The 13,715-nt window shown below is 40.4% G+C and overlaps 1 protein-coding gene across 1 annotated transcript in view; it reads right to left on the reverse strand.

Moving 5' to 3' along the window:
• The window catches only part of adamts3 (ADAM metallopeptidase with thrombospondin type 1 motif, 3), a 152,136-nt gene that overhangs the window by 74,774 nt on the left and 63,647 nt on the right, over positions 1-13,715 (reverse strand). The window contains exon 5 of the mRNA XM_053325466.1: positions 8,344-8,537. Coding sequence (XP_053181441.1) covers positions 8,344-8,537 — 194 coding nt within the window. The remainder of the gene's footprint in view (positions 1-8,343; positions 8,538-13,715) is intronic.

Consider the following 13,715-nt stretch of genomic DNA (forward strand, 5'->3'; position numbering starts at 1 on the left):
CTGAACATTAATCCAATTGCACATGCAGGCGAGATTTCCCCAGCAGAGAGACATCTGTGGTGTATCATATGACTTACACTGTGAAAAAATGTGTTGACTCAACTTAACTCAGTCAATTTATCTTGTTGCTTTGACTTGAATAAAGTTGACTCAACATGATAACTTTTGTCCATCTACCTTAAACCCCAACTCCTTTTTTACAGTGTATAAGGACGAACATTTAATTTACTATTCAAGTGTTTCTTCACAGCTTAGAGTCAAGGTTTCTCTCGCTGTCATCTTTACACATGAGTGACATAGCAATGATAAGCTGCATACAGAGAAACAGAGAGAGGCTGTATGAAGGCTGTCACCCCTGCTGTGTGACAAAATGTGCATCACTTAATAGACCTCCATTCCCAACGTAAGCACAGTGAGATTGATAAGAACAAAACTGATCAAAACAACAGCTGAATGAGATGACACAAGCTTTTGGAAGAGAGGATAGGATGAAGGACAGATTTGGAAAGTGAAAGAAAATGAGTGTTCAGTTCAACCAAAATAATGAAATAGGATCAGGGAGGTATCTGATTCAATTGATTCTGCAGTATGACAATTACCCTAAAACATCCATCCAGAGTCATAAAGAACAATCTTCAGCGACAGGAAGAACAATGAGTCCTGTAACAGATGGTTTGGCCCCCGCAGAGTCCTGATCTCAACATCAGTCTAGGATTACATAACAAGAGGCAGAAACAACTGAGACTGTGGCAACTTCTCACAACAACCGAGCTGCCAAATACCTGAAAACGAGAGCAGTCACACCAAATATTGATTTGATTCTGTTTACTGAACTTTGTATGAACTTATTTGATAGCATCTTTTTTTTTAAGTACTTCATTTGTGATGATATTACTTTAATTGATGATGTAATTTTTTCTTCTACAATTTTCATGTGATTCATCTTTTTTTAATTAATCTGTCAAATTTAATAGATTCACCCATTTAGATTTATTTTTTGAACCTAGGCAAACACAGGTGGAAAGCCAGAAAAAGATTTCCCAAGTGTTCTGCTCCAAAAACTAGAGAAACTGCATGAATATAAATCACATGTGATAAAAGTTTGACGAAATTTTAGGATCTTCAAGGAAGTTCCAGAGACTTTGGTACAAAAAACATTAAAAAATGATCAAGAACTGCAGAATCACATCGCCATCTTCAAACACAGTTTAAAGCATGTTTCATGTCCAGATCTTGTGATGATGACCACCACCTTTACCTCTTCGTTACCTCTCTATGATAAATATCACATTTAGGCTCCTGAAAGACTTCCTGATCAACTCCCTGCAGTGTAGTAATGTTTATGTCTGATGGCACAGCGTCAGAGAGGGAGCAATTCAGTTCTATGGCAATACATGAAGCTGTGGTTGGTTGTTATACTGTCATGAATTACAGTGGACAAAATATTAAGAACACTGTACGGTAAGAAATGCAGCCACAAACACTTCTTTTATATGATATCAACAAAAAATGGGCATTAAAACCTTCACAAAGCTAATATGTGTTATATAGCTATTATTGGGTTACAGGTATAATTGCACAGGTCCAATGAATAAGGCCACGTCTCGTACTGATGTCTTCAGTTTTTTTTTTTTATTCTTTTCTTTTATCCTCTCAAGACACCGTGAAAACTATAAAAATAACACAAAATACAACAAGTCAAAAAATATCCCTCTCTATCATCCACAGTCTCAAGTTTCCCCTACTACACAAGCCCAAGCATGGCAATGAAAAGCACACTAAATGTCTATACAAAGAATTCCCACAAATACCACACAAAATATGACAATAATTGAAACCACAAAAGAAAGCAAACAGTTACCGTGTGCGCCTCTTGAACCATGCAAATCACTTTCTGGCTGTATGTCTTCTCTGTAGCCACATTGTTGTTCTCTGTTCGCATCTCTTCTCACCCATAATGCAACACACCTCCCCAAACACTAGCCCCTTGACCCATGACCTTAACTTTCAAAATAAAAGATGAAATTATTCTCCAAACCAAATAAATACAAAGATGAAATCTGTCTCCCAGACAGTTACAACAGGTGTACCTAATAAAATGGTAATTCATGGTAGATATCACTGTTAATGTTGTTGTACCCACATGTCACCAACAGAGGTCCTTAAAAGTCATGGACTCGTTCATGTAAAACTCATCATCATCAAACTCCCTGCACTCTTTAGATGAAGAAAAAGTGATTCAAATCTCGACAGAACAGCTTTATATCCTTCACTGCCTTCGATATCTGGTCTGTTGACCTGTTAATGCAGGTTGAGGGGTGTAATTTCCTTGAGATGAGATTCCTTGAGATAGGTGATGGCTGTAACATTTCGTTGGAACCCCTTTGTGGCGACTGAGGTGATGTGTAATAGCTTTCAACAGGTGTAAGGTAAATATGAAGCTGTTATTGATCTTTGACAGCCTGAGAGGGAACATTTGATGCTACCAGGGGCTTTAATTCCCATGTGTGTCTTTTTATGTTTGCACCAAAGATCTGAAACAGATCCACCAGCAGCATCCACAGTATCTACTCGAGCCTTTTGTGGAAAAAAGAAAAAAAAAAGATCCAAAAAATATAAAAAGTGTAACACATTCGAAGCACAAAGCTTCTTCACTCCGACACCCAGATGGTCAAGATGTTACGTCACATCAGTCCTCATCATCAATCAATCAACATAATCAATTTTGTGTAATTAGAGAACATCCAAAAAAGTAAATGAAGCATGCATTTGACTAAATTAGATTGTAGAGGACAGCTGAATGTAATGTGCAGCCATGCATGTTACTAGACAGAGAGAGATGAAGACGGACACAAATCAAACAGAATAGCGCAAAGACAGAAGACAGTTACTGTGATGCACACTGTTGCAAAAAAATTTAAATCTGCACCAGCACTAAATAGAGTGATACAGTGAATGTGAGGTTGTGTGCATGTTCCTGAACGCTAAGTTGTTGGTGATGACATTAGTGACAGTAGGTACATACAGTACATGCATGTATACAGGCTTGTAAAAGGTCCAATAAGATGTAATTCACTGGAGGATGACAAGAAGAGGGAAGTGGAGACTCTTGATGAATGATCCTTGATGAATGAGATTAATTGAAGAGAGGGAGAGAGATGGGAAGAGGAAAGGAGAGGTGGAGAAGAAAGAGGAAGAGGAAAAGGAAGGAGAGGAGAGGAGATGAGAGGAGAGGGGAAAAGAGAAGGAAAAAAGAAGAGGAAAGGAAAGGAGAAAAGAAGAGGAGTGACGGTGAGAAGATAAAGAAAGCGAAGTAAAGGAGAGGAACCAACAGGAAGTAGGAGATGTAAAGAGGAGAAGAGAGAAGAAGTAAGGAGAGAAAAAAAGAGATGACAAGCGATAAGAGAAGGAGAGGAGAAGAGAAGAGACAATAAAGAAAGGAGAAGAGATGAGAGGAGAGGAGAGAAAAGGAGAAGTACAGAGAAGAGAGAGGAGGAGACGTAGTTAGAAGAAAAGAGATAAGATGAGGAGAGGAGAGGTAAGAAGAGAAGAGAGAAAAAGATGAAAAGAGATAAGAGAAGAGGAGAAGAGGAGAAGGGAGAAAGGATGGGAGACAAGGAGAGGAAAAAGGCAAGAGGGAAGATAGGAGTAGAAGGAAATGAAAAAAGGAAAAGGGCAGAGGTGAAGTGAAGTGAGAAGAAGAGAAAAAAAATGAATAAAGAAGAGAAGTATGATAGAAGAGGGGAAAATAGAGAAGACAAGAACAGAAGAGGACAAGAACAGAGGAGTAAAGTGGTGAATCTGACAGCAGATCAGAGAGAACAGAGATGGGCGAGAGAGATAAGAATAAAGCCATAGAGAGCGAGACAAGAGTCAGAGATGTGTGCAGATAATCATCATCATCAGCGATCAGAGGCCAGCGCCCGAGCTGCCTCCAGTCGAAGCCAGCAGGGACCTCTACTGGAAAACACCATCAATAACCTCATAATAGTATCAGCACCAGCCATAGCAACCAATCAGAGAGAGAGAGAGAGAGAGAGAGAGAGAGAGAGAGAGAGAGAGAGAGAGAGAGAGAGAGAGAGAGAGAGAGAGAGAGAGAGAGAGAGAGAGAGAGAGAGAGAGAGAGAGAGAGAGAGAGAGAGAGAGAGAGAGAGAGAGAGAGAGAGAGAGAGAGAGAGAGAGAGAGAGAGAGAGACTTAACATACCGCTGCTAATTTTTCTCAGGTAAACTGCCTCTCATGATGATTATATGGTGTTTGGTTTATAAATCCAACTCTATGGTCATTTTGGAAGCTGTATGTTTGTGTTAATGCTAAATTGCATTGCATTATACTGAGACAACAACACAGATGGATGACATATTAGTATAAAATACGTCCATACATAAAAGGGCAAAGAGAGAAAAAAAACACACACTCACTAAGTTAAAATGATGACATATAATATAATATAATATAATATAATATAATTATGAAAATGATCTTTTTGAAAAGTCAAAACTTTGACATAAGTGAAAGTTTGTACTCTAAGTCGGAATTGTGACTTTTGATTGTGGCATAATGTAAAAATTATGAGTTTAAATGAAATAAAGTTATGAGATGAGTAAAGTATTTTATATTTTAAAAATCTTACAGTCAAAAGACAACATTTTGACTTTTATGATTTTGACGTAAAGCAGATATAATCTATATTTTCATAATAACACTCTGCTGAACTTCCCTGTTTTGGTTCACTCTCAGCGCTCTCAGGCAGCTGTTTTCAGAGGAAAAGCTCTAAAAAGCCACTGTACACTACCTGCTCAGCGCCAAACAGCAAACAGATAGATATTTCCCTAAGGTGTTAGAAGAGAAAGAAATACAGCTAAAAGGGAGCAAAGAGGGATACATATAATATATTCATCATGTGCACTAAACCTAAAACTAAACTAGAAGAGGAAATAAGCAAATGCTTGCCAAGAAGTTCAATGTAAAAATCAGTTCATGAAGTTCAAAAGTCAAGAGTTTAATTAATAGGTCATATTTGACCGATTAGAGCTGGACTGGTAAATCAGCCAGGCCAATATATCAGCTTAATTATTGCAGAGATACTGTTTTATGTCTGCAGAAATGATGGCCAGTAAGTAAGAAGAAATTGCAGCACAGTAAATGCCAAATACATGTTTAATAACAACATTATGTTTAGTAATGTGATAGTGTGGTTGTAATGTTGATCCAACCACATAATGAAGCACATTGGCATGAAATAAAGCCACTGAGGGCGAGAGAGACAATGTTGTGTTTTCTCACATTACAGAAAGAAAGGTAAAGGACTGCAGAGAAAGAGTGCAAACACAATTATGCAATCTGTGCTTGCATATGCATTTGAAAGGATTATCTTTTGCAGCGCTAGCTAAAAAGGATTTCTAAAAGATTTATAGGACAATGCTTTTGCAGGAAATATATGTCAAGTCTGGAATACAGACAGTCCTTTCTGTCATCAACAGATAGCAAGCTGAAACAGTGAGACACTTGATATCTCTCTGATGAAATCAGTGGCAGCAGATTCCTGTTTGCAGGTGGCTCATATGTCTCCTGCTGATACACAGGAGCGTCAACTGAACCAAAACAATAACCTGCTTATCAATGATCAGGTGTGTTTCTTTGATTTCTCCACCATATCGCCAACTGTTTGTATGCTTCAAGTCTAATTATTCTCACCCACAACATGTCATTCATCTACAGTATATATATTTAAAAAAGTATCTAATGCATATTAGATTGTGTGTGCATATACTGTATATGTACGCTTGTGTAAGGGTAAACAATCATCCTCAGTCCCTGGAGGAAGCTTTGATCATCAGTAGACATGTTGCTGAGGAACAGCAGCAGCAGCTTCCACCGTAAAGCCACTCTCTGTAGAAAACATGAAAACAGTGGGACACAAGTATTCTGCCTGCTTTCCATCTGCATTAAAATGCCTCATTAAAGGAATGCCGTGCTATACAACCAGCAAATGATGCCGCATATTGCTAATTTCTTCTACCACTAGCGCCGGTTTTCTTTGGCATCTGCGACAAATTAATGAGAAAACTCATTAATCTGCCTCCCAAAGCAAAATGACTGTCTGAATAAATTGTTGAATGCCATTGAAGAGAAACTTGATTAAAGCTGGAGTATGAGACTTTTGTCTCCCCCTTCTGGCAGTGAGAGTCATTACAAAAACACTACCAACACATGCTTATGTCATAGGCTCCGGTGTACTCCGTCGCTACTGTTACTGCTGTAAAATAGTAGATAAATCAGAATTTGATCCATTTGATTAAATTTGATTCCAGTATGATTAAATCATTCCATCACCATTCAAGTTAGCGGAGAGCTAACCCATAGTTAGCCAGCTCTGCCCATAGAGCATGAGCGGTATGCACTCATCCAGCCAGCATGGGAATGTCAAACCTAACACCAGAAATATACAGAGAGATTAACCTAGCAGGGATTGGCTTAATAAGTATTGTGTGAACTTGTTTGGAAAGAGCTTGAATGTAACAAATTCTCATTTATATGTAAAAAGTTCTGCACTGCAGGTTTATATGACCCTGCTGAGGTACGAATACACTCAAAAACAAGCAAACAGTAGGTAGGATAATCCCTGTTTGGGATTTAAAGGCACACTGTTTTTGTGTTTGAACAGAGGGGATCATTTCTACAGACTGTACTATTGGCATTCACAGTGTGGACAGCGGTGTAAATTAGACTTCCCAACAGCTGTGTGGTGTCTATGATCACTCTAGACTGGTTGATACAACACTGAACTCCAGCAGAGGACTCACAGGAGAGAAGCGGTTGTTAACTGTCAGCTCATATAATCAGATCATGAACAGTTACCAACAGTTTGTGATTGTTATGACAGATTACATGGTTTAGTGTAACCTCTCTGTATTGCTTTTGGCTCTGGGAAACAGAACTAAGTCATTACTAATGCAGACTTTCTCTTTCAAAAAAGACTGACAGTGAGGTTTGTCTGATCCAATACAATTTTTAAAAAAGTCTCAATAGACCTCTGTTACAATAAAGTCTCCCAACTGTTCATGATCTTTAAATGATTAGTAATACATTCATGGAAATTCCCATTTTTTGTTCAATTTCTTGTTAAATTGTGTAATGACCCTGACTGGAAAATAGTGCTACCTATTCCAAATAAGCCTACTCACACAATGATTTCTTTTTAAAAAGGATGAATAGATATGTGCAATATCCTTGGATGGAAACCAAGAATTTTTATTTCATTTTATTTAATATGCACAATTATGAAGAACTGATGTAAAGATGAAGCTTCCAGAGTCTGTTTGTAAGTAAGAAACTCATTTAACCCTCCTGTTGTCCTCGAGTCAAGGAAGGAAGGGAGGAAAGGAGGATGGAAGAAGGAAGGAAAGGAGGGAGGAAGGAAGGAAGGAAAGAAAGAAAGAAAGAAAGAAAGAAAGAAAGAGGAACAGAAGGAAGGAAGGAAGGAAGGGAGGAAAGGAAAGGAAAGAAGGAAGGCAGGTAGGAGGGAGGGAGGAAAAGAGGAAGGGGGAAGGAAGGAAGGAAAGAAGGACAGAGGAAAGAAGGAAGGGAAGAAGGGAGGGGGGGGGAAGAAAGAGAGAAGGAGAGAGGAAGGAAGGAAGGAAGGAAGAAAGGAAAGAAGGAACAGTCAACACAGATGGGTCAATTTGAACCCTGGAGGACGACACAAAGGTTATAAACAAAGCAATTTAGTTTTGGTTTCCCACCACGGCAGGTTAAACGGTGTTAGCTTGACAGTGTGTGAGCCAATTAAGTGTCTGTGGTCCATTCAGACATGTGTGTAATAACAGCTGGACAGAGAAGAGTGATGAGAAGAGGCATTTACAATTAGAAGGATGGAAAAATGACTGTGGATGAGATAACATAGATGGGAAGAGATAAAGCTGCTAATAAAAGAATTGTTCATAGATGTTATGATGAATATAAACATTACAACTCTACAAAAGTGTGTGCTGTAGTGCTCACTTATTTCAGGATATGAATACTATGCCTCACACTTTCTATTTGAGAAAGAGTGATGAAAGAAATACTCAAGAAGAGACTGCATTGTGTTACAGAGGCAGGAAGTAGTGTGAGGATTTAGGCTTTCTATAGCTGGATTTCCGCAGTATTTATCACAGCGATCTTCTTACACTGGTGTCAATACAGTTTAACATTCCTAAATAAATCACAGTACTGTCTACTAAGATGCCCATCCCTGTGAAAGCACTGTGCAGCACAAAGATCAAGGCATAACACTCACACTCAGATTCTCCAGTGCAGCATTAAGTGGTGTCCAAAATTACAAAAAGCAAAAGTGACTCACGATATTCATGAGAGTGAGGAGGTAATTCTGCACATGCTCCTTTCCGTGAAAACGAACCACAGAGTCATCAACTCCCAGCAGGACTTCTATGTTGTAGTCATCTTCTCCGGCATCGCGGCGTCGGCGGCGTCGGACTGTCTCGTTCACCTGCTTGGCTACAGAGTCGAGAGCTCCGGGAACATCCAGCTCTGGTCCTGTACAGAGATCAAGAAAAGAGGAGATATTTGTGTTGTGAGAATAATAATACACAGCAATACATATTCCTATAAACCAAAATATGTTTCACTCCCAAGGAAACCAAGGAAAAAAGTGTTAACATATATCCTTTTAAATAAAAGCCTTAGTTTAACCAATACTTGATTTAGTGCCAGTTAAATCTCATTTAAAACACAGGAGGTGCACAGCAGAACCACACTGTGTCATCTGGCTCTCAGTGACAAGCATAAACTGTATAAAAGAAATGGACGTAACATCCGTGACGTCACCCATTGGTTTGTGGACTGCTACTCGGAAGCCAATAGTTTCGAATCTAGGCAGCGCCATCTTGAAAATTTCAGGTGCATGCTAGGAAAATAAAAACATGGATTCTACTTATACGGGCATGAGGCGGAGCCATGGGCGGAGTGGGGAGGTTGCGAGGGCTGGATCTCGAGGACATTGGGGAATCAACCTGTCAATCAGGACGTAGCCACGCCCTAATGCATACCCTGCTTTATCATCAAATATAAAATCAGGGAGGCCAAAATGTCACAAATGAACATCATACTGCATTGAAGAAGGCTTTAAACTAGCGATTGAGACCATAAACACATTTTGAAAACGTTTACTGAGGTTAGAAAGCAAGTGAGAAGTTGGTGAATTCTCCATTGACTTGTATAGAGACGGAAGTCCTTTTGACACCAAAACAGTCGCCCCTGGTGGTCTTTTGATAGAATGCAGCTCTAAGTTACTTTCGCGTTGGCCTCATTTCAGAGGACCAGAACTCCCCGCCTGGTAGCAGCGCGATATTGTGATAAATGATTGATAGTTTAGGTTAAAAAAACAACTATTTGATGGTTTCACTTTCACAACTGTTGGTTGCACAAAATAACACATTTGATCTTGTCACTTCAGGCTCTTCTTCTTTTTTCCACAGTTTTTTGATGAAGATGAATCAATGATAAAAATAATTGTTGCAGCTCTAACAGGAAGTGGGACAAATAATTGAGGGACAGGGGTCAATATGATCACTTTTGCCCTGAGCAGTGTCTTGTTTGTTGCTGAACTTAGACACTCAAATTTGGAGAGTGAAGTGTGTGAAAAAAAAGCTGCACTATTTTGAAATGTACTTTTCATTCATGTAATAGTTTACATTTCTGCCTTTCACTCTTTTGTCTGCCCTGAGGTGACCAAGTGGGTATTTCAATTATTGTCTCACATACTGTGGCGACGTTTTCAGACATTACTCATACGTTAATAAGGCCTCAGGCTACATTTACTGTCTCTCTGAGCGTATGAGGTTAACATGTTTGTGACACAGTAGTAAAAGCTGCTGAACTGCTATCAGGTTATGCAAACCACTGATCATTTTTCAGCTGGTAGTAATAACACTCTAAGAACAAACAATCTATTGTTGTTTTAAGGCCACATTTTTGCAATTCACAGATTGTCCTCATTTGCGTTATGTAATAGGAAAATCTGATTTGACTTCAAAGCAAGTTTCTGTCATCACTCGAAAATGAAGGGAACTATCTGACTTGACAGTATTTGGTCCCCTCTACACTCGCTGGTTCTGGATCAGACCATGAAATTGCTAATACTTCTCTTTTTTGAAGGAATAGCCTGCCAGTACTTCGAATCTCCCTAATACCGCTCAGCTTTACACTCTGAAGGCCGAGGCCGTCTCTGTCGAACCTCTCAGGGAAATATGAAATCCTTCATTTGGATCTCTTCAGTAATCCTGATGAGAGCAAACAACTCCTTTTCTCCCGATTGAGTGGCTGCAGACTTTATAGTAGGACTCAGTGGAGATAAAATTTTACACTGTAACGACTGAAAAATGATCTCCTCTGTGGTATCAGCTGCTTTGTTGGTCATAAAAACCGCCAGCGGGAGAGTCACAGGTTCAAAACCTGGTGGAGGAAATATTGGCAAGCATGAGAATCAATCATCATCTTTGAGCGAGACTGTTTTGATTCAGTGGAGCTGCCGGCCAACTGTAAGGCTGATTATGCATACAGTTTGTTTTGTTTGGTCTCAGACTAAGTGGAAAATTGTATTTTTTTTCTGTTAGTTTCTTATTTGTTTCATTTTAATCTTGTTTGACATGATCTCAAATTGAAATGAAGAATGTGCCCCCTCAGTGCACTCCCGAGGTGTTTTAAGCAGTTTAAATATCTCAAATGTTTGCAGGCAGGCAGGAGGGATTGTTTTATCAGGCCCGCACCATCATTACATTACTCAAGGAGAGGTTTACGACTTATTATATCCTGCTGTTTATTAAAAGGAGAGGTTCGCAATGTTTCAAGTCTGCCCTGAAACAAAAGTCGTGTGCCAAAATGAACGCTGACACATGTTTTTTCTTGCTGTAACCCATAATCCTCATTCTGTACAAAAATCTATGTAAAAGTTTATGACAAATTGGTTAAATTAAGTCAATAGCTTTCAAAATTATAGTCTTTTCTGAGCCAAATTCCACCTTTTTGTGATAATCCTGAGACACTAAGAGGGAAGGTTTTTTTACTTAAAAGAAGTATAACTGTGGAAGGTATCCACCAAATTTGACAGGAGAGGCCTCCAGCCAGCCCTGTGAAACAAGATCTGTGCAGCGTATCTCCTTCCCTATGTACGAGGCTTCTCCGCTACATCCTCGCCAGCATCATTTGGCTCAGCCTCCCGCCTCCATCCAGCCAGCAGCCACCGGAGGCCGAGACACAAACAAAATCAACCCGCTATTGACCGAGACAGATCTGTAATTGATGTCTGAAATCAGGAGCTCGATTCACATTCTCAGCCAGAATCTGACGGCTGGCCAGACAGTCGAGTTATTAAGCAATATTTTTGTGGTGAAAAATATATCAATGAAAAGATTTTGAAAGTGGGGGAGAGGGGGGGGGCATATCGCTTCTATCCCCTTATTATGGAAATTATGCCTCAGTGCATACTCAGAAGCATATTATGAATATGCGATGATTGGGGCAGTGATTATATCAGGGTGGCCATGGCCCTCAGTGGCGCCATTGACCCCCTGGGGCCCTTGTGCATTTGTCTCAGTTGAGCAAATCCTCAATCTGATCCTCAAAAACCGAATATAAACTGAAGTGGAAGGAGGTCATCTTCCATTTGGTAATGTCCATAAACCTCTGCCTGTCTGCCAGCAACACAGCACTGGCCTTGAGCTAAAAAGTGGGTTCATGTAGGTTCACGCAGCCCATTTCCAAACAAACCAGAGTTGGTAAACAGAAGTCACATGGACTCACAAGTAGCTTGTGTATTAAAGACGTTTCGGTGACCCGTCATCCTGCCGTGTCAGAAAATTTGGCAGCCGGGTGTCAAAACAAATCTCGTTCCAATCTCGTGGCTACCTAAAGCATGATGACTGTGTTGGCAGTCTATACTGGAATTAACCTTCTTTGGTCTTCACACCACTTAAGCTCACATGAAGAATCAGATAAACAGACACATCTATTTATAACAATTCAACCTATTTGTGTTACTCTTGGAAGAAGATAAAGACATTTTCAGATGTCTTTTTAGTACCCATGTGTTCCCTTTCTGGTTAAATTAACTGAATGTACAGAGTAAACTCTTTTGCAAAACCACTCATAACATATTTGGCGTGAACACACCCTAAAAGACAGAACTATGATTTCTTTGAGAGCCTCCTAAGTATGGATGTCTGTACCTGAAGAAAGGTGAGGCAGAGCATTCCTGAAAAAGCTCCTCCACGCTCTGTGAACTTCCCCTGAGTAAATAAATGATCGAAGCATAAAAATAAAATAAATAAAAAATGAAATCACAGCTTTTATATTTCATCCCCATTGGGTGAAGATACTGTGCTGGCAAACACTTGGAAATCTAACGCCATAAATAAAAGCGCAGGCCATTTTTCATTTTTCCAGGGATTCTTAGGGCCGCAGACAGGGCCAGTGATTGAGTGGAGAGGGAGCTAAAATAAATAGGAAGAAATGGCTGCCACCTCAGTCGTGGCCCGGCTCCTACAGTGTTGGGATTGTGGAGCGCATTCCTCCTCTCCGCCGCTCCCGTCATGACACAGGCATTCTTGTGCAGCGGGCCAGCTCCCCCCCTCCCCCTCCTGAGTAAACAGGCTTTCTGAGGTCCCTACTTCAAACGCACAGGACTTCCCCTCAGCAGCGCTCCTTAAGACCGCTAGTGTGCTTCAGTCAGCGGTGAGTCCCCCCCTCCACCCCACTCCCTCCACTCCCACCCTTGCTCTCTCCGCCTTACCCCACCCCGGCCCACAGCCCAGTCCCACGGGAGCCCCACCATGCAGCAGCAGCAGCAGCAGCAGCCCAGGAGACAGGAGAGGCCCCCAGCCAGCGCCTGCCCACACGTGGCACTGAGCGGCAAGGTGGCAACGAGGCCAGCCAGAGCCGCCGCAGGCTAAAAATGGCACAGAGGTAGGCGACAGGCAACTCGCCATCAGCCCAGAGTGGAAATCTACTGTGTCCGCTGTGACGCCATTAATATCCACACTGCACTGTTCACAGATGCTCACACACTCCAGCAACCGAACGATTGATCGATTAATCACTTAAGTAGATAAACAGAAAATAAATAGCCAAATAGTTTGATAGTTGAATGATCGATTGTCTTCTTATAAGCAAAAATATTCTTGATTTGATGCTTTTCTTTGTCATACATGATAGTAAACTGAATATTTTTGTGCTTTGTACTGTTGATCAGACAAAGCAAGACATCCAATGACATCACCTTTTACTCTGAGGAATTCTCCGTCAGTATGTTCACATTTGTATATTTAGATTCATATACATATACGCCTCCTCATGTTTCTTAGCAAAACTGTAAGTACCTCTGACAGGAAAAGCATGCAGCACCTGACAGAGTATGTAGGACGTCACAGCAACAATAGGCAGCAATTTTGCATGAAAATATGGGCCGTAATCCTTTTATCTCCTTCTGCTACAGCAGGGCAGCAGGATTGGCCTATATAATGTACCTTGAGTGTGAAATGATGCAGACATACACTTTGCATAAAACCTACTTTCTCAGCTGAAAGTAATTTGTCTCATGCGGTAAAACCAGTAAGGGTTAAAGCGAAGTAGGACAAATAGACTAAGGGAGATAGATTTTTTTCTCTTGTACAATTGTTTTGTTAGATCAGTCAGCAGTGGTGTCACAGACAGTTCATA

The sequence above is a fragment of the Scomber japonicus genome, chromosome 9 (genome assembly GCF_027409825.1).
Source record: "Scomber japonicus isolate fScoJap1 chromosome 9, fScoJap1.pri, whole genome shotgun sequence".
Classification (NCBI taxonomy): Eukaryota; Metazoa; Chordata; class Actinopteri; order Scombriformes; family Scombridae; genus Scomber; species Scomber japonicus.